General features: G+C 38.4%; 1 protein-coding gene across 1 annotated transcript in view; it reads left to right on the top strand.

Annotated features, from left to right (window-relative positions):
- Nucleotides 1-327: 327 nt before the first annotated feature.
- The window catches only part of LOC130089729 (A disintegrin and metalloproteinase with thrombospondin motifs 2), a gene marked incomplete at its 5' end in the record, with an annotated part of 47,740 nt that continues 25,435 nt past the window's right edge, over nucleotides 328-22,632 (top strand). Inside the window, 4 exons of the mRNA XM_056257225.1 lie at nucleotides 328-540; nucleotides 12,578-12,661; nucleotides 21,706-21,862; nucleotides 22,128-22,233. Of these exons, the coding sequence (XP_056113200.1) occupies nucleotides 328-540; nucleotides 12,578-12,661; nucleotides 21,706-21,862; nucleotides 22,128-22,233 (560 nt within the window). The remainder of the gene's footprint in view (nucleotides 541-12,577; nucleotides 12,662-21,705; nucleotides 21,863-22,127; nucleotides 22,234-22,632) is intronic.

Consider the following 22,632-nt stretch of genomic DNA (forward strand, 5'->3'; position numbering starts at 1 on the left):
GTTGGTTTACCCATGAGCAGGTTGCCTAGGAAACATTACATAATTGGAGCATAGAAGATGCCCCCAGCTGATTGGGTGATGGAGACAAGGTGATAGATCTTCCTCAATGTGTTCTCTCCTCCATGTTCCATCTCTCCGCCTGGCGAGGAAATGACCTCATGACACCACATGGCTAGTGGTTTGATAGCTTTCTTATGGCACAAAACAGCTTTTCCTTTCATGTCTTCAACAATGTCACTTAAAAGGAAAAGAAAGTCTGTGCATTGCTGTAATGATGTATCAGTTTACACTTAAAAACTGTTCAATTTCTGATTTATTTTTTATTTTTATATATATATAGGTGCTGATCTGGGCGGACTGTTGGATCTTGAGACTCTGTATCAGGGCGTGGAACGCAGTATTAACCAGAGCCGACGAGCCCGCAGACAGTCCCCCGAACGAGTCTACAACATTGAGGTTTTGCTGGGGGTGGACGACTCCGTAGTGCAGTTTCATGAACAGCAACATGTGGAGAAGTACCTCCTCACTCTTATGAACATTGTAAGTGTGCTCGAGCCACCCACGATGCCTGTTGTGTTTGGGTTACCCTTGAGAAAAATCAAAGAACGATAGAAACTATTCTGTCAACATGCAGCAATTCTAGAGGCGTAAGACAGCATTATAATAAACAGCTGAGATGAAGCCGACTGGTGGTGAAGCATTAGAGACACGGTGTTGACACCTGAGGTACTACTGTTTAAAGCATTTATATTCAATCCTGCAGTGTTTTCAAAACATTTGAAGTTGGGCTTTCAAAGTCTTAGTGCTGTCAATCGATTAAAAAATAATACTTAATTAATTAATCACGATTAATCACACCTAACTAACAGGTAGTATACACTCACCTAAAGGATTATTAGGAACACCATACTAATACTGTGTTTGACTCCCTTTCGCCTTCAGAACTGCCTTAATTCTACGTGGCATTGATTCAACAAGGTGCTGAAAGCATTCTTTAGAAATGTTGGCCCATATTGATAGGATAGCATCTTGCAGTTGATGGATATTTGTGGGATGCACATCCAGGGCACGAAGCTCCCGTTCCACCACATCCCAAAGAGATCTGGTGACTGTGGGGGCCATTTTAGTACAGTGAACTAATTGTCATGTTCAAGAAACCAATTTGAAATGATTTGAGCTTTGTGACATGGTGCATTATCCTGCTGGAAGTAGCCATCAGAGGATGGGTACATGGTGGCCATAAAGGGATGGACATGGTCAGAAACAATGCTCAGGTAGGCCGTGGCATTTAAACGATGCCCAATTGGCACTAAGGGGCCTAAAGTGTGCCAAGAAAACATCCCCCACACCATTACACCACCACCACCAGCCTGCACAGTGGTAACAAGGCATGATGGATCCATGTTCTCATTCTGTTTATGCCAAATTCTGACTCTACCATCTGAATGTCTCAAAAGAAATCGAGACTCATTAGATCAGGCAACATTTTTCCAGTCTTCAACTGTCCAATTTTGGTGAGCTCTTGCAAATTGTAGCCTCTTTTTTTCTATTTGTAGTGGAGATGAGTGGTACCCGGTGGGGTCTTCTGCTGTTGTAGCCCATCTGCCTCAAGGTTGTGCGTGTTGTGGCTTCACAAATGCTTTGCTGCATACCTCGGTTGTAACGAGTGGTTATTTCAGTCAAAGTTGCTCTTCTATCAGCTTGAATCAGTCGGCCCATTCTCCTCTGACCTCTAGCATCAACAAGGCATTTTCGCCCACAGGACTGCCGCATACTGGATGTTTTTCCCTTTTCACACCATTCTTTGTAAACCCTAGAAATGGTTGTGCGTGAAAATCCCAGCAACTGAGCAGATTGTGAAATACTCAGACCGGCCCGTCTGGCACCAACAACCATGCCACGCTCAAAATTGCTTAAATCACCTTTCTTTCCCATTCTGAAATTCAGTTTGGAGTTCAGGAGATTGTCTTGACCAGGACCACACCCATAAATGTATTGAAGCAACTGCCATGTGATTGGTTGAATAGATAATTGCATTAATGAGAAACTGAACTGGTGTTCCTAATAATCCTTTAGGTTAGTGTATATATACAGAATCTGAATAAAGTTATCAGACACTTCACAGTCTTCACTGCGTCACTTATTAATTAAATATTGATAAATCCTTATTAAACCTACAAAAGTTATTTATCTTTTTCCTTTGTTCTTTGGTTATCCTTAAAGTCACCATGAAATCAAAAATGTTGGCTTTTAGTATGTGTATGTTAGCCTACTGTTATCTATACTCTATACTAGTGCTCAAAAACAATGACAAAATTTGCATTTAGAAGATATAAGTGTTCAAAACTTACAGTCTCTCACTTCCGCCAGTTTGGATCAATGGTTTGATTGACATCACTCTGCACTTCAGCTTTTCATCAGATTTTCGGGTTTATTGGGCTACTGTCACTTTAAGACCTGCCGCACATAATGCGGATCTGACGCGCATCCCATTTTCTCACAACTCTCTACATTCATTTAAGACTGTGCTTGCGAGGATACTCAACAAAACTGACATTTTGGCATAATTTTGTGTTTTGTCCGTTCAAGCGCTGTCTGAAGTTGCTTTATGTGCTCACGAGTTGTGTGTGTGCCAGACACACACACAGGAGATTCCCACACAATGCGAGCCAGTACCGCACTGTGTTCTCTTTTGTGTCTTATTGCGCATGATAATATTATCTATCTATCTATCTATCTATCTATCTATCTATCTATCTATCTATCTATCTATCTATCTATCTATCTATCTATCTATCTATCTATCTATCTATCTATCTATCTATCTATCTATCTATCTATCTATCTAGGTTTTCTAGTTAAAAATTAGTTATATGAATTTCAGTTGATTCTAATTGTACTTTCATGCTGATTCGAGAATCAAATTGTAATTTAAAAGGTATTCTCAATTAAACTCAATTTAAATCACATAATATATGGGGCTTTTTAACTTATTTCAGATTTACACTTTTGCATTTGGATGCAGTTTAAAAACTATTGCATCAGTTTTTTTATGTATTTGTGATGAGAAGGATGCCAAGCTCAGGTAATGTTGGATGCAGTAAATCAGTGGTTTTATGTCATGTGTTCTGGGGTGGCGGTAAGCCAGGGGAGAAAATATGCTTCAGGACAAAACAGATCTCATCTGCTCCTTGCTATGTGTCCTTTAATCTCCACAAATTAAACCTACGCAGAGCAAGAGAGGAAGAGAAAGAGAGAGAGAGAGATCAGCTAGCCAACAGTCAAAAAAAAAATCTCAAGCCGGCCAGATATTATATCATCAGTAATAGTCAATGATGTGAGGTAAAATCAGACACATATTATATGAGTTCTGGAATCATTTTTCTACATCATGGATCACTCCATCTAAGATAAAATGTGATGGGATGAAAAAGGCTACAGAAAAATGTATTATAACCTCACCATTTGTCTCTATATTGCATATTTTCTCCAGTTATCATGAGTCCCCAAACAATTTCTGCAGCTGTGCCGCTGCCATCTCCTTTCCTCTCCTCTCCTCTCGTTCTCATCCTAGGGGGTGTTTCAAACGCTGCATTCTGAATAAATGACAGGAAAACAGATAAACAGAAATATATAAATAACATTGAGTCTCCTTTCTCTCCCACGCGTTGAGTTCTTGCTGCTTTCTTCTTGAAAGTTTACTTTGCTCACTTTTGGAAGGCATGTCTCCCTCGCTCTCCGAGAGTCAAGGAGAGAAAAGAGAGAGACATAAAGCAGGTTTTTGCCCTTTTTTCCTCCAACTATTTTCCCTGACTTCCCCACTTTGCTGCTTCTCTTTTAATGTTTGTTGCGCATAAGGGCTGTGTGTGATGATGTTTTATGCGTAGCACCGGAGTTTGTTGTTATGTTGCGTTGGATTTGTGTGTGTGTGTGTGTGTTGAGCGTGTGTGCGTAAATGTCACTTGCTGTGTTTGCTCAGAGAGAAAAAATCCTCTGCAGTCTTTCATTCATGATCCCCTGGTCAGTGGCTGGTCTTTCTGAATGATCCAGCAGGAGGAGAGAGTGGGAGCCGTCTGTCTGTCTGCCTGAAAAGGGATCTGTCTATGGGACTTTATGTAGGCGGCAGGCTTGAGCGCCATTCACAACTGAATTTAGAATGCCTTTATAATTTCAAAGCTTTTTAAATTCCTGAATTTGAATTTGATTTGGATTTGAACTGAAATAACAAAAAATATATTATTTTAATGTAAAATGTTAAATTAATATTAAAATGGAATGAAATTCAAAGACATTCATGTAACTGCTGCAAGTGTAGTTTGGAAGATTTTTAGGTTTCAGTATGAATGAATAATAATCCATGTTTGACAAGCCACCTATAGAAATGCATATTAAATGTAGGTTATATTTACATTTAATAGTTATGTTTCATTATATTTAAGAAATGAGGCCCTATCAGTTCAAATTCCAGCTCATGAATGTAAAAGGAGCCGATGGATGGATAAATGGATGGATGGATGGATACTTGTATAGTTGACACCTTTTAAATATTAGCTTTCTATTTGTTTACTATGTTGCATTTTGTCCTGCTTCATTTCTGATTCTGGCCTAAAGTGTTTGTGAATGTTTGCGTTTTCCTGAATTAATTCGATGGGCCCTATCTTGCACCCAGCGCAATTGACTTTGTACACCGACGCACAGCGGACTTTTCTCTCCACAGACGCATGTCGGTAAATTAGGGAATGAACTTGCGCTCCCGGGGGCGGTTCAGCAAAAAGAGGAGGCGTGTTCCGGCGCAAACGTTCCCTGGTGCTATTTTGCAGTTCCAGAAAACAATTCCGCCACTGACCAGGAAAAACCTAGTCTAAAGTCAGTGGCGCGTTATTCAGATGTTATTTTAAGGGCGCATGCTTGGCCATAATGTAGCGTGTGCACAACGCGCATACACTTGCTTCTCTCATCTACACAGACGCAGCAGTTCCCATTTTTGCAAATCATACATTATTACAAGGAAAAATATTAACACACGAGGGAAATCATTGTGATGTCCATGAAGATGTGAAAAAATAGGCATAAATCTAGCTTATACATTTACCCAAATTATTAAAAGCCCGTTTAACCGAAGCTAATTTCGGTGGGTTTCTCCCATCCCCATACAATGTCACTTCTCTGTCTTTTACAGTCCTGGCGCGAACGTCTCTCTCCTCGGCTTTGAACCGCTCCTGGCGTGCGCTTGGCAAATCCGCCATAATAATAGCAATACGCCATGGAACAAGCGCGCCTGCTCTTAAAGGGAATGTGAGAAGACGCTCTGATTGGTTTATTGCACGTTACGCCCATACCACACCTATGAGTAATGTAGCTACGTACTTCAGACCAACCCATTTTAGATTTGCGTCGGGCGCAAGAGTCGTTTTTGACCGAGATCCGCCCTCAAAGTTACTTGCGTTTCGCGTTTGATACTTGCGTTTCAGATCGTTAAAATAGGGTCCGATACGTTAATCTCTGTGTGGGAGTTGATGTATTTGTTAATGGGATTTTTGTTTGTTCCGAAGAAATGGTCTGCCCTCAATTTATAGAACTGAGTGAAACAATTCTTTAAAATGCACTAAGATTGATTGGCTTCACTTCATAGGTCCATGGGAAATGATGAGGAATCGATGCGTCAGACAGGGATCAAAAGATCCGGAGGCCTTTTGACTTACGCCCACCCTTCCAATCCACCAATCAGCAATTCTTCACCTTTATTCCACCCCTTTAAGTCTGGGACTTTCAGATTTAGTGTTGCAGTCAAGATAATGGACCAGTATTTGATGCAGAAGCTCTTTATGGGAGAGTTTGTTGTTATTGATACTTCTTTCTAGTTTTCGATCTTGGAAAATCTCAGAACATGCTGATCTAAGATTGCCTTTAGCACAGAACTGAAAGTACCACATCAGATCCAGGAACACACCATCACAACCCCTCGACGGTGCCCACTGCGAGGCCAGTCTGTGAAATGGAGCTGAGACCTTTGGGTGGAGCATTAATTGTGTGAATTGAAATTCGACAATATTAATTGCTTCCCTCTATATTAGTCACTCCTCAGGAGTAAACAAGACATGTGGGCAGACGGACCATTATGTAATCAGCTCTTCATGGACATGTTGTTCTGGCCCTCAAATGTCAGACAGGTAATAATGGTCCAAAATGTCAAGTGAAAATGGCAGAGATTCAGTAATGAGTCTGAGCAAATACTGTCCACCTCATATCTCTGAGCATTCCTGTACATCACAGAAGAATGAAAGGGAGATTGGGAGGACCGCCAGCCAAGAGCCTGATGGGATTTCTGTGCTCATTCACTTTCCTCTCCTGGACTAAAACAGGACGATGATGATTCAGCATAATATATATGTGGGATGCAAGGTGAAATCAGTGTTGTATGGGGATTGAAAGATTTTGTATTGGAGTGATTTGTCAAAATTAGTTTGCACTGGCAAGAAGTCTTTTATGTAGTGAATTTTTTTTAGATGCAGCATCTGTATTTACAATAAAACCGTAAGACGCATGTACATTATACAATAGTATTGTACAATTACGATAGAATAAACAATAGACCAATTCAATTTACCACCCGTGCAATTTCTGAGTGAAAAAAGTAAATCCTACACCTATTGTTTATGTAGTTAATTTTGGGGCATTTAAAATATGAGTACAGCTTGACAATTAGACAAAAAGTATATATATTATTATTATTTATTTCTGTACATTATTTTAATTATATTAATTAATTATGTATTATATTTACTTTACTTCTTGTATTTGGCATGAAATGGAAGTTTAAAAAAAAAATGTATTCCCCATTGTGACGTTTTCTGAGTAAAACGGCTTCTCGATCAAGAAAAAATTTAGGACAATCCATCGGGAATTGATTGGATCATTGGATTGTTGTGGTTTGTTATTGTTATGATCTAATGTGAGTGACAGGTTGTCCCGCCTTCACACACAGTAAACACGTCATCAGGGAAGAGATGTTGTTGCAAGTTGTTATTTTGATTAAAGATTAGATTTGGAGGGCAAATGATTTAAATAATAACAATAATGTGCACGAATAAATCATTTATAATTAGTACTGCAATATTCCATAAAAAATTTCATTTTGATTTCATGGTAACTTTAATGAAGTAGTTTAACTAAAAATAAAAACTCATTATATTAATGAAAAATATAAATAAAAGTTATAAGCAAAAAAAATCTTATTAATGAAGGATTTCCTGGTCACTCTTTTTAATGTAATCAAAATGAATGAGGATACTGTGCTGTACTGCTCCCAAAAAGACAAACATTTATCATGAAAGCACAATATAAAAATACTCCATACTGTATGTCTTATTCGATATATTCCATATCTAAGGGAAGCTTTATGATAACTCCATGTGCGAAATACAGAAATTTAGTTGTTCACTGAAAAAGAGATTTCATAAGATAGACATCAGTCATGTTTGGTTCTTGAGATACCAGAAACATTGGTGTTTATTATGATTGATGGTTTTTGAGTGAACTATTCCTTTGACAGTGTATTGTTAAAACCCCACTATACCTGTGATTAAGGAAACACTTTGGCACTTAAATCCCTTCTATCAATGTTCTTTTTTACAATTTGGCAGGGCCAGATGATAAACAGGTCTGATAAGATTCGACTCTTTTAAATGGCTCCTTTTCATGGCTCTTTAACACTTGCTAATCTATTTGATGAGGGAATGTTGGTCATTATGCCCCCCCCCCCCCCCCCCCCCCCCAACACACACACACACACACTATGCACTGACTACTCACTCAGTCACATACTCACACATAGATTTTTTTGCCCCCTCTCTCCTCTAATTCTATCTTCCTATCTGCACCCTCTGCTATTTTCTTCACTATCCCCTCCTTCCTCTAAAGCGGTGAAGCCACAATGCTAGCCCCTGCTGCATTATTAATGGGATATTAATGATTTTCTGACTTGCCGACCTCTAGGTCTCCATTAGTTACCTGTAGGCTGATGAAACCCAGTGCTCCTGAACAAGGCCAGCAACCAGGGCAGTACTAATGAGACCTAGACTCTCACGTTCATTAACATAGAGAGAGATGGGTGGGAGGGGGGAATCTATAGGGTTTTTATTCTGTAGGAGGTTGAGGAAGAACACTATTGGTGTTGATAAAGATTTGTGACTAATTAATATTAAGCTTTACAACAATGTGAGCATTTGTGTAGTAGGGCTGGGCAGTATACAACAGCATTTTAGTAGCATGTTAAAATTGTTGGTAACACTTTACAATAAGGTTAATTATTTAACATTAGTTAATGTATTAACTAACATGAACTAACCACGAGCAATACGTTTGTTACTGTATTTGTTCATCTTTGTTAACGTTAGTTAATAAAAAATGCAGCTGTTCATTGTTTGTTCATGTTAGTTCACAGTGCATTAACTAATGTTAACAAGATTTTAATAAAGTATTAGTAAATGTTGTAATTAACATTAACAAAGATTAATAAATGGGTAACGCTTCCTTTTACAGTCCTGTTACCCATGTACTTACTGTGTACTTATTATAGTAATTATAATTACTGGGTAATAACTAGGTACTAACCCTGAACCTACCCCTAACACATGTACTTACCTTATATTAGTCAGTACTTTCTAGGTAAGTACACTGTAAGTACACGTAAGTACTGTACTGTAAAAGAAAGCGTTACCAACAAATGCTGTATAAGTGCAGTTTATTATTAGTTCATGCTAACTACAGTAATTAAGTTAAGTAATGTTAAATAAAGAACCTTATTGAAAAGTGATACCAAATTTTTTAACATCTAAAATTTTGATAATACAGCTTTTGCTAGAATAGTGTCCTTTATTCTCATAATTTTAAATATGATATCAGTATTTTTTTTTAAATGTTATTACTTGAATCAACACTTTATTCCAGTAGTCCACTTTAGACATTATACTAACTAACTTTCCAACATGTCAACTATCAGTCATTACAGTATTAGTAGACTCTCTGCTTAATATCTACTAACACTTTATTTTGATGCTCCACAACAGACATTCTACTGACTATAAGTAATTTTGCAAGTAAGTACATGTCAATTTACACTAACCCTAACTCAAACCTAACAGTCTAATGATACTATATTGAGAGTTAGTTGACCTGTAGTTGCAAATTAATGAGAGTTAGTTGTTATTAGTCGCAAAGTTACTTATAGTTAGTACAATGTATATATATACAGGGTTTGAAATTAACACTCACCAAATGCGGGTAAAAACCAACAGTGGCGGGTAACGCTGTCAAATAACTAGCCAATTTGGCGTGTTACTATGTTTACTCACTTTGCTGGGGAAGTTCGTGTAAGCCAAATCTGCACGGATTTAGCGCAAATACTCAACTCGTGAGTCATCATGATTATTAAATATAGCATATTGCGCAAAATCTGCACATATCTGGCTTACTTGAACATGCGTCACTACGCAACAAATAACGGCATGCTTGTTCATTTGCATTGAAGCAATAGCGAAGATTAAAAAGCATTTGGTTAACAGAAAAGGCATTGTTATTTTCCAACATCCTACATGTTCTTTGTACCGTATTGATCTGTACACATTTTTGGTGAAAAGGATGAGAATGAATGAGAAAGGGAGGAGACTGCTGGATGACAGGATTTTGTTTGAATAAGAAATGAATGTATGAAATCCAAATTTTATATATATATATATATATATATATATATATATATATATATATATAATCAATTAGAAAACGCCATCGCACACCTGCAGGTGATAGGTGCATGGGAAAAAAGACCAACTAAGTAGGTCAAAAAATCAACAATAAAACAAGGAACTCCCGCACGCTATCAGTACTTGCAAATGAGTATCAAAATTTTATTAGCAACATTTCGGTCTCACGACCTTCATCAGGCATATGCCTGATATATATAGGCCTATATATATTTATATATATATGCAGTATATGACATCAAGCTGTGACGTAGTAAATCTGGTTAATCTTTTTTCTTTTTCTTTTTTTGGCTAGAAGTTCTGAATGGCCGGTAACTTAAAATTTAGTAGCCAAATTGGCCGGCTATATATATATATATATACTGTATGTCCATACACAGTTTGAAAGACAAGCTTTTGGCAGCTACAGACAGATATACTGATTTGAAACTGAAGGGGAAGAGATGAAGAATTCAGAAAAGTTGTGAATACATATGCTCCACACAGAGATATCAAGTCCACTTGAAGAAATCGCTTGAAGTCCACTTCCTACCTGCAAAGCTACAGTACTGTGAAAAGTTTTAGGCACTAAAAATGAATGTTTGGAAATGTAAACTGATATTTCCTACTGACACAAATATATTCAAAAATATATATAAATAACTGGCTTAAAACCATTTGATTGCATCGTAAGTTACTTTTTTTGGATTGCCAAAATGCACAAATGCAAATGACAGCAGAATGCCAATTTATACACTGCTACTCTCACATAATTATACAATACATATAGTATATATCATACTTTTCAGCCCTAGCTTATACTGTAATAATATGAGAGAAATAAACTTTCACTGCCAGCCATGTATTTATTTTTCTTTGAAGTGAAGTCTGGAAACAAGGCAGTAGCCATATCCCATTATGCACTGCTTCTCCTAATGCAGAGTCCTGAGGTGTTGCACAGTTTGTGCCGTATGAAAGTCGTGTTTAACGATCATTAAAGTTCGGAACACTGGAGTCATGGTCACCTGGCATCTGTATTAACATGGTTACTAAGGCAACCAAGCCTAAGAGCTGCGCTCTTTAGAATTTCTGAAGAAATCTTGGCAAACCCTACGGTAAAGGCCTATCCACTAGTTTGAAAGATAAGCTTTTGGCAGCTGTAGACACATATACTATTTGAAACTAAAGGGGATGAGATGATGAATTCAGAAAAGTTGTGAATCGTAAAAACAAAGTCTGCAGAAACATAACGAAACACTGACAAACAGACAGCACAACCAAAACATATTCTGACAGTCAAACGAAGAGGGAATGCCAGGAATACATATAGAGAGAGAGAGAGTTAGAGAGACAGGGCTCCACCCCATTCTGAAGTTTGCAGGTTGCTTGGCAATGTAAAAGAGCAGGTGAGTCGGTGCAGCGACACATCGGGTTCGGAAAGCATGTTGTATAATCCTTTTCCACATTTTCCTTCTTCCTTGCCGCCCTCTTTTAAGCCCCTTTCTTCTTGTCTGTCTTCGTCTCTTATTCTCGCTCCCCCTCCCGCAGTCTGTCCATCAGAAATCTCATTATTGTTGGCTGTGTATACATCTCAGTGTCTCATTAGCAGGCTTCCAGAGCGGCAGAGGACACAATGTCTGAACTTCTGTACCAATTTGTCTGCCTCTGTCTCCCTCTCTGTCTGGGAACCGCGTTTCCCACAGTGCATTAGGCCTATCCTTCAGCAAACTGAATAAGTAAAGATGGCCGAGGCGCGGGGTGAGAAGTCAAACTGCAGACTCATGGGAAATGAAAAAGGCTCTCTTGACCATCATTGGGTCCAGCTCTGCAGTTTGCCTGTGTGTTTCTACATGTGTCTATGGGGACCAAATGACCCCCAAAATTTGGTAAAACCTGAAAAACCATGCTGAAAATTACCTGGCCTCAGATGTTTTTCTGGTCTTAGCTGGCGTGAGATGTTCTAGCTGTTTTTTTTCTTCTCGAAACCCCTCTAAAACCAGCTTATCAGACTAGTCTAGAGTTATGTTTTAAGCTGAAACATTAGCTTCATAGGGACTAAATGTATTTTATGTACACTAGCATTCAAAAGTTTGTGTTTGTACTGCTCTGGAAGCCTGCAATGTTTTTGACAGTCTCTAATGGTCAGCAAGGCGGCACTCATTTGATAAAAAAAAAACTGTAAAATCAGTAATTTTGTGAAAAATTGTAAAATATAATTTATTCATGTGATGATGGCACAGCTGAATTTTCAGCAGCCATTACTCCAGTCTTCAGTGTAACATGATCCTTCAGAAATCTGATTTGATGATAATCACAACTTTTTCTAGAGCAGCAATGTTGATACAGTTGTGCTGCTTAATATTTCTTAAAGATACTGCTAAAAGATTTTTTTCCAGAATTATTTGATTAATAGGAAGTTCAAAAGCAGCACTTATTTAAAATAGAAATCTTTTGTAACACTATTAATGTTTACATTTAATGCATCCTTGCTAGTAAAAACAAATTACTGACCCCAAACCTTTGAACTTTAGTGTACAAATTGAAAAAAGTTTGGGGTTAGGGTTAGTATTTATAATCAGTTTAATTTTAAAACGCTTTAAGTGATGCTAGTCATTTTCCACCACACTTATTTTCTAACATAATGCTGAAATGTGTCTAAAAGGTATGAATCTAAACATGAATCTAAAGGGTATTCAGTATGAAGTTGAACATAATTTGCTTTAATAGGTAAAACACCTATTAAAGCAAATAGTGAGACTTTTTACGCTCACAATATCAATCGGTCTCAATATGAAGCTCTTAATGTTGGACCTAACACTGCTTTTCTCTCTTCACAGGTTAACGAGATCTATCATGACCAATCTCTCGGGGCACGAATAAACGTGGTGCTAGTTCGGATTGTTTTGGTGGATGCCAAAAAAGTAAGAACCATTGTGTGTGAATCATGACTCTAATGACATCATACATCAAATATCAGATGAAAAGTTAAAGTCAGCATGAAATTAAAATGTGCCCTATTTGCTATTTTATTGGTTTTATTATACATTATAATAGTTTTTTTTATCAGTACATCTTTTATCTACATAAAAAAAACTTCAATTGACATATTTTGGTGTAATCTTTCATTTAGTTAATGCTTCAGAGACAAATATTAGCAAACAATTTGTAGGCTAACTTCCCAAAACGTGTAAACTGGTTTTGTGACAGTTTCAACATTGTTTGAGGAGCCCCACACATTAAGCTGTGGATCAACCAATGGCATGATCTTTTTTTTTTTATCAATTGAAGTGATTGGGAAACTTTATTTTTTAATTCAGTTTGGTGTACAGTAGCTAGTAGTAGTGGAGAAATGACACACTTCTCTTTAATAGTTGGTGTTTCATCTGAGACTGATTTCATTTTCAGACTCTAGTTTTCACCTTGATAGAGCATTAATGTTACCTAAAACATTTTTTTTTTTTTTTTTTACAAAAATTCCCAAATTATCAATTTCGCTGTCTGTAGCCATTTAGCACCTTTGCCGTTCTGTATCATGACAGGTTGACATATTGCATCAGCAGCAAACATGTATAGACACATCTATCTCTCTCTCTTCCACCCTCCATCTAACACTCACACCAACACAAACACATAAACACACTCCTAGCTTAGTTTACATGCACATCTTTTCCCACCCCCTTCTGCTGGGTGCTCACCATGGCCTTGGGCCTGTTATTCCACCGGACTGAGCAAACGGGAACTAAAAGCATAGCTTTCCCATGGGAGTCTTTTCAAAGTCACACGCCTTCACAGTTCAACACCAAAGCGCTGATGTTATGCAATTGCCTTCCTAATACCCCCCAATCCCAACACATAAACACGCACACACCAGCACCTCCCCTATGGGACTGAGCAAAGGATTCTGGGAAGAAGAATCAAGAATGTCAGACAAACAATCAATGATGACCCTGCCTCATTCATAAACACAGCTCCATAAAATGCTGCTCTTCCTGTAACTGGAGACAGTCTCAGATGTGATTGACCTGATAGTGACCACAGTTCTAGGCTCAGCTTTCATCTGACACAGTTCCTCAATAAGAAAATCCCATATCTCTTCAATATCTCCCCTAGACAGAAATTAAATGAAATGAATAGCAATAGTGTGCATTACATATGCATTAGTGGTGGAGATTTTTCAGTGACGGTTTCCATATTTTACATCCTTATGCCATTTGGTGGTGATGGGTGACTGTCTTTATGAGTGACATTGAATCTTTAATTCAAGTGATTCGTTCAAAACACTGATTCATCAGGAACAAAACAAGTGACTGCCTATGACTGATTTGTTCATAAATACTGATTAATTCATTCAGGAACAAAACACTTAATTATTTTTATGAGTGAATCATTGATTTGTTCCCATTTCCCCATCATTCTAATCATTCATTCAAGCGATTTGTTCAAAACACTTATTCATTCAGGAACAAACAAGTGACTGCCTTTATGAGAGAGCCATTGAATTATTTACTTAACCAATTAATTCACAAATACTGATACATTCAGGAACAAAATAATTAAATTATTGTTTCATTAACATGAATCAATGAGTAAATTATCTATTCAATCATTTATGAGAGATTCATTGAATCATTTATTCATCTGAGTTGTTCAAAAACACGAATTCTTTCAGGAAAGCCACCATTGTGCATTTCTCAGAGACAAAACGGTTAATTTTGCTGTTGTTTTGTACCTTTTGAACAGTAATTGGCAACATTTTGTCTAAAATGTAAGTTACTCAATATTAACTTTAAGTTCATTGAACTGTTGAATAAAAGCAATATCACACTTGCAATCTTGCTGAAATATAATTATTTTTGCTAATGTGATATTGCTTAACTAGGTCAAGTGTGTATTTTATTGTTGCTGTTGTTAAAATACTTTCTCTCATGCCAATTTAACATTTAATTAAGCTTTTATAGGTTAGATTCCCATTGGTTAAAACCTTTCAACATTCTTTGTTTGACCTACCCGAACCCGACACAGCAACATTGACAACCAATAATGTGAGTTAGGTGCGAATAATATATATTTGTATTTTTTTTGACAATGGCAGATGATCAGAATGTTTGTTATTATTGTTTTTGTGACATTAATTCTGTTTGGTGCCACTATTTTCATACTTCACCTTTATATGAAACAATCCTGAGACAAACACAGCTGAGATTTGAAAGAGCAATTTTCCTCTGGGAAAATCTGAATAATATGATGTCTGGAAAAATGCATCTTAATCAATTGTGAAGTTAACACTGTAGCAATGTTTGTGTTATGGGAAGGAGGCGGGAACCGGCAAACGTTCACAAACTTATATAATAAGGAAATAAACAAATAACAAAACGAAAGTAAAAGTCCCTCAAGGACGACTGCTGCCACATACAATACAGAAATACAACATAAATCCAGGCCTGGTCCTCTCTCGATGTTCACTGTCGTCGCTCATCCTTTTATGCTTCCGCTCCTCCTTGAGAGATACGAGACCGGTGCGTCGCACAGGTGTCGCTCATCAGCAATCACGCCACCGGCCTCGCGCCGTTCTCCCACGGCCCTCTACCTCGTCCTGCTCGCCACAAACACCTACGCCATTTATTCAATCAGTATCAGGTTCAGGAAGAAAGGATCTTTTCTCTAGGAGTTCTATCTGGATGTGTTACCCATGAGGAAGATATTTTTAAGCCACTTAAACATGACAATCCATCACCTCTCTATCTCTGCGACGGAGCTTACCATTACCACAAATGTCAGTTCACCCAGCGGGAGGAATAGCTCACAACGCTATGGTGCCTTTCAAATTTTGCTCTTCTTACTGAGACACTATACCACCAGCCATTATGATAAATGGTGATTTTTTTCCTCAGTGACAGATAGTGTGTGAGGTTACATGCTGATTACGTGCAGTTTCAGGTGAGATGGAGAGACAGAGGTCTGCAGCGGGTCAGGCAGATGGCGTTTCCTACGCTGATTTGTGGTGATTGTCCCTCTGGCCTTGTCTTTCGAGGATTAAGTTCTTAAAATGCAAACTGTCCCACATGAACTCATCAGGCGGTTAGCACACAGGGCTCTCTCTCTCTCTCTCTCTCTCTCTCTCTCTGTTTATCTCTTTGTCAGTTCTCTTTTCATCTCTGTCTCTATGCTCATACATCCTCTGGTTTCCTTTCCATTCTGTCTTTTTCCTTCAGTCTGTTGGTGGTCACGCTTCGTCTGCCTCTCACTGTGACTTAAAATGTTGTTTAACTCCATTCAGGGATGTGGTGGCCACAGGGACATTCCCAGTGGGTTGGTTGACCTGTGGGCTGGCTGTCGAAACCCAATTTAGATACAAAGTAAATATACAATGATTTTAAAGAGAAAAAATGTTCTGACACCAAGGCCAAGTAGCAGATCCTGGCATATATGACATATACACCAATTAAATGCTATTGAATGCATTCCTGATACCTAGTTTATGGAAAATTTGCATGCAGGATTTAAACTTTAAACAAAAATGTTTCCATCGCTGTTATTTTAGTATTATTTACATGCTATTAAAGTTTCTATTATTTCTATTAACATTTTGAATTAGCTCTTACTTTTATTTTCAGTTTTTGTTTTAGTTTATATATATTTGTTTTTAATCGTTTTAATCGTTTTAATTTGTTTTTAATAGTTAACAATTATCACCCTGGTTTCCATCCAAATGTTGTATTTAATTTATACAAACAAATGTAATATTTCAAAAAGATTTCACGAATACACCAGCATTTCCATACCATGTGTTCAAGAGAACGTCTGGGTTACGTATGGTAACCCTCGTTCCCCGAGGAGGGAACGAAGACGTGAGTCAGAATTGATTCTGACGAATGGGGATCGCTTGCGAGAGCCTATCTACTTCGAGTGGAACTAAACGAGCCAATGCATGCGATAATTGCGTCGCATCCTTGTTTTTCCGCTGAGGAGCCGGACTTGTGACTCGGCTGTCCAGCGTAAGCTCAGCAACTGTGGCGAGGGGTCTCACGTCTCCATTCCCTTCTCGGGGAACGAGGGTTACCATACGTAACCGAGACGTTCCCCTTCGTCAGCTCACTATGACTTGAGTCAGAAGTGATTCTGACGAATAGGGATATCTAACAAAACGCCATGGCTGCTGGCCCTTCCAGCGCTCCGCTTCAGCCTCCTGGCTTGACCGCAGTGTTGGGCAGAAAGTAGGAGCGCTAAGCAGAGTAGGTCAGTCACTGCTGTTCCGCAAGACTCACTCAGTGTGACTTATTGGATAACGCTGGGAAAGCGTGCCCTTGGGGAAGGAAACGCTGCGGAAGCCATATCCTACCCCTGAGGGAGGCACTCTGACGGATACACATATGGACTAGCCAAGCAGGGTAGTACAACATATGGCAGTCTCTGGGGTGGTTCCAGTCTAGTTATAGGGGGGAAGAACACCAGCAGAGACGACAGAGCAGGCTCTGTCGAGGGAAAGACACGGGCTCGGCCGCAGGAACAGCATTCACTGTCTGGCTCCGAAGCGAAAGACAGGGATGCGGTGCACCTGCTGCTCATTATATGCTCGCGCCGCGATGCACAGCAGCTGGTGCAATTATCACATGCCAATGTGCATTGGCTCGTTTAGTTTCACTCGAAGTAGATAGGCTCTCGCAAGCAATCCCCATTCGTCAGAATCACTTCTGACTCACGTCATAGTGAGCTAACGAAGGGGAACAAAACCATCATGGGGATTTGAGCAAAAATGTTTTCTTTTTCTTCGCTACAATGCATGTTATTAAGTCACATGACTTTTTTGATGCATATTTGCCGGTATAGTTAATTTGTTATTCACATGTTGTTATCCATCCAGCTTTTTTAATGCAAGATCCCATTTATTTTCTCTAATTAAAAAAAAAAACTAAATAATACAGTAAGCATTCATTTCTATTAGGCAGGCGTAGTCCTTTTTTTAGTTGTGCTCATACGAATACATTTCAAGAATTTATCTTGAAGAATTTATCTTAGTGAATATGCATATTTTTTTTAAATGAACACATTCTTACAGGATTATCATGACATCAATTTGTAAATAAGTGCTTTAAACATAATTGAATAATAGCCTATTAAACTAGTTTGTCCCAACATATTATTTAATTAAAGCAAATACACACACTCAGAACTCAATTCATGGCTATCATAACTCAATGTACGGTTAGTCTCTACGGATGTCTTAGGATGATAAAACTATCATTCACTTTTTTCTTTTTCATCTTTGCATGTTTACAAGATTATCTTTTTACTTCCTGTTTAAAGGGCACCTATTATGCCCCTTTTCACAAGATGTAAAATAAGTCTCTGATGTCCCCAGAGTGTGTATGTGAAGTTTTAGGTCAAAATACCCAACAGAATTTTTTTTAAAGCATATTTAAATTGTCACTTTTTGAGGCTCAGAAAAATGCACAATTTAGTGTGTATCCCTTTAAATGCAAATGAGCAGCTGCTGCCGGCGTAGAGGGCGGAGCCTCACGAGCTTGCGCTCTGTCAGGACAATCTCATCTGATATCAAAACAGAAACTCTCAGTAGCGGTGTTCATTTCGACCCGGAGTCGGACAATAATGCCTACAGAGTCAGAGAATATATGCTGTATGGAAAAAGAACAGGTATAGTTTAGTTTAATTACTGTTATAACTTATTTTTCATCTTGCTTTTATCCACCATTAGTACAAGCCTGTTGTAGCGGACCGTGTCCGAATGGTGGCCAAAAATATACTGATGAGTTCAATGAAGTTTGTTGTACATCACACAAAAGATGAAGCGTTAGTTTTACTCCAGGGAATCACTGTAAGAGCTGAATAAACACAGTATAAGAAGTGCGCATTAAAGTCTTATCCATAAACTCTCTCTCTCCCTTTCATTATCATCAACATAACTTACTTACACAGCGAATTACACAAAACACAGTAAACAAATACGTATATACACACCTTTTTAGGGGTGCTTAATAAACTAGTAAACTTTATATCTGTAATAAAGTGCGCACTCTCACTTTCATTTCTGCCGTGATCACTGATCATCAGTAACATTAGGCATATCGTTTCGGAGACCTTAAGCTGGATCACGAACAGTTGGTAACTGTTACAGATCCATCCTCGAGTAACAACGAGAGTAAATGAAGACTGCTATGTTCATTCTTACATTCAACAACAAAACACCTCAATCGCTTTGGATACATTCTTGTCTACAGCTGCTCCGGTGTCAAAACAATGGCGGACTGTGTTTAGATCACTCAGGGCGGGTCTACGCTAAAAGCAGCAGTGTCAGTCAACAGTGGGCGGGCCTTGTGCAAAAGTACGTCACATTGCCCCGAATCTGAGAACTGCTTGTTCTGAGACAGTGCTTATGATTTATGGGGATTTTATCATTATAGGGTGGTTGTGTACACACACTGCCAAAACACATTTATGTTCAAACGCCATGTAAAAGTGAATTTAGCATAATAGGTACCTTTTAATAGAGGCACATTAATGCAGTTGTTCCATTTTAGTAATTTCATTGCAGATTTGTTAACCTGACTTCACTTACTTCACTCATCTTTCAGTGTGGAAACCTTCCCACTGTCTTTTCTTATTCACACTCACTCGCATTCTCAAATCTCCCAGGATCACCCACTTATTTCAGTAGCATGCTACAGATATACATCTTTCTCCATCTGCATCTTTTTCTTTCCACCTCTCCCTCCCTCTTATTCTCGCTCATACACAAACGCCTGGTTCTTCCACACCCACTCCTCTCCCCTGCCGCCTCAGCCCCAATCAGCATGCAGCCTCGCCCGTCTTGCCAGCAGGTTGTCCATCATTCCCAATTACTGTGGCAACCGTTGCTGCCGGCAGCGGCACGCACGATCAACCGAGTGACCCCTCGCACCTCCAACAAGGTTTCAACATCACAGTCTCTTCCGCACATCTGTTCCGCTCTTCCCCTCACCTAGCGCCGAAAAAGATAAAGAGACCCTGACACGACACACCCAGCATCAATCCACAGAGCGCGCTAGAGTGTGTGTGTGTGTGTGTGTGTTCAGCGGATCACAGAGACTATAAAGATGCCGAGACGTTCTTTTAATGAGCATGCTTGCACGTCTGTCATGTATTCCGTTAACAAGAACAAGATAAAGTCTCCTGTGTACAGAATCCCGAGAAACACCCTTTGTGACATTATCAACAAACATATCAGTGATAAGTGAAGATAAATCATGTGTTTAGTAACTAGTTTACGTTAGTTTGCTGCCTGCGCACAAACCTACCGCTTAAAAATCATCAGTCACAAATAAATGAAGTGTAATGCGAGAATAAAGCTGTGGATGCACTTGTGCTGAGAGCGATGCTGAGTGGAGTTATTTCCCACCACCCTTTTTCTTTCCCATGGTGCACAGCAAGGCATTGGAATGGTGAAGCTTCCCTCTACTGGTTGATGAAGACATTGCAGCGTAGTTCTCAGAGTGCATGACCTTGTTACAATGCAAGAAGCATGAGAGCAAGGCACAGGGAGAGAAAGGCAGTTTCAGGACACACATCTGGAAAGGATCTACTTCCAATGGCTCTCGTGGCCATGTCATCAAAACACAGCCGCGCATTCCTGTCTGGATGTTTCTCTGCACACATTTATCTTCCTGCACAGAATGCGGCGAAAAACCAGAGCAATGTTTACGTCTGTGTTCACACAAGTGTGAAATGAAGCAATAATAACTGTCATGGCTGCCGGGGTTTCAACTTTTTTCTTTTGTTATTGTATAAACATTTCATGTCAACGTGTTCAGTTTCACTAAATTATATCGATTGGATCGTTCAGTACTTAAAGGGCGTTAATGATACTAAATGATTGATGAAAAATTGTGTCGTGCTTTTGAAGTTTGTGTTGATGTAATTGTTTAAGAGTCTGTCCTCTGATTAAAGGAACAGCTTAGGTTCAGCATCTGTGATTTGACCGCAAAAAAAAATTTTTTTGATTCATCCCTCAGTGTAATAACAAACAACAATTGTTCAGTGTTCAGTAATTGATGGATGTCTTAGGGGCAAGTGTGAGGTGCAATTTATATGAAATTTAATAGGTTTACTAGGATTAAATGGTCATTTAAAGTTATTTAATATTAATTTAAATGGGCAATGCTATTATACAATTATATCACACTACTCTCTTGTGGTTATTTGCTACTATTTCAAAGTTTGGGGTCAGTACGTTCTTTTTTAATTAATTATAATAATATAATAATAAAAAAATGTAAGCAAGGATTCATTCAATTGATCAAACGTGACAGTAATGACCTTTATAATATTACAAATAAATATTTTTATTTTGAACTTTCTATTCATCCAAGAATTGTGAAAACATTACTGTTTTCAACATTGAAAATAATAAGAAATATTTCTTGAGCAACAAATCAGCATATTAGAATGATTTCTGAAGGATCATGTGACACTGAACACTGGAGTAATTATGCTGAAAATTTAGCTTTGCATCACAGGAATAAATTACATTTTAAAATATATTAAAGTAGAAAATAGTTTGGATTTTTTTTTTTATCTAAGAAATGCAGCCTTGGTGAGCATAAGATACTTTTTTCAGAAACATTTAAAAATCTTACCGACATCAAACTTTTGAAAATTTTTGAACTTTTGTACATACTTATATTGGTGCAATACTAGTTGATTTTTTCCAATTTTCCATATGACCCATGTGCTGTATTCCAGGTCTTCTGAAGTCATAGGTTTATGCGAGCAACACACCAACATTTTACAACAGATTCTGTCAGAAATTGTGATAGAATGTACATTTTTAATTAACTGTTCCTTTAATAGTTTGTATTGAAACCCACAACTTAATTTAGATGTTTGGAATTGATTCACACCACCACCAGATCCCAATAGCGAAATCAAAATTAAGCTTTGAGCGTAACTTCCTTCTCATGTATGCTTTCAGTCCGCGAGTCTCATTGAGCTGGGCAACCCTTCTCAGAGTCTGGAGAATGTGTGTAGATGGGCTTTCGAACAGCAGAGGAAGGACACAAATGATAAAGATTACCACGATCACGCCATCTTTCTCACTCGTCAAGAGTTTGGACCCACGGGGATGCAGGGTAAATTGCACAAACACACTCACCAGCATAGCATCATCTACCTCCAGAGATTGAAACATGTTGGTAATAAAAGCAGATGATTATTCAAACATGAACTCACACACTCACTTTGAAAAATTGATGTCTACAAGAACATGCCACAATGATCTTGAAATGATCGTGACCTCAGGCCTCAGATCAGTGGAAAATAAGCACAAAACATACGTGTTTGGTGATGAAGATGTGAGGAGGACAAACTCAATAAGGTGTTCTTATGTGTTGCTAGGTTACGCTCCTGTCACAGGCATGTGTCATCCCGTACGGAGCTGCACTCTCAACCATGAAGATGGTTTCTCGTCTGCTTTTGTGGTGGCACATGAAACCGGCCATGTGTGAGTACCTGCTGCACCCCTACTTAACCTAATATCAGTGTGTCAAAAGCTATATCATATATTTTAATTTATTCAAAATGTAGTTCTGGGGCCAGTTGCATAAACATAGCCATTATGTTAAGACAGTGTCTTAAGATCTAGTTAGTATGAGGGGTAATCAGTCTTACTTTTTGGTATAAGATTTGGCCAATCTACATTTTTATGTAACTGATTTTAAAAAGTTAAGAACGGTCTTAAAGAAACAAAAATGTATGTCTAACTTGGAAGACTAGTCTTAGCGGTTCATGCAACCGGCCCCAGGCCTTTGAATCTTATTAGTAGAGCAGCAATCGGACAAATGACTTTCCACTTTTTGTATTGCTAATTAGTGTATTAGTAGTGGGGATTTTATAGTGACTC

Source organism: Rhinichthys klamathensis, unplaced genomic scaffold, assembly GCF_029890125.1.
Source record: "Rhinichthys klamathensis goyatoka isolate OS25496 unplaced genomic scaffold, OSU_Roscu_1.1 h1tg000136l_1, whole genome shotgun sequence".
In the NCBI taxonomy this organism is placed as follows: domain Eukaryota; kingdom Metazoa; phylum Chordata; class Actinopteri; order Cypriniformes; family Leuciscidae; genus Rhinichthys; species Rhinichthys klamathensis.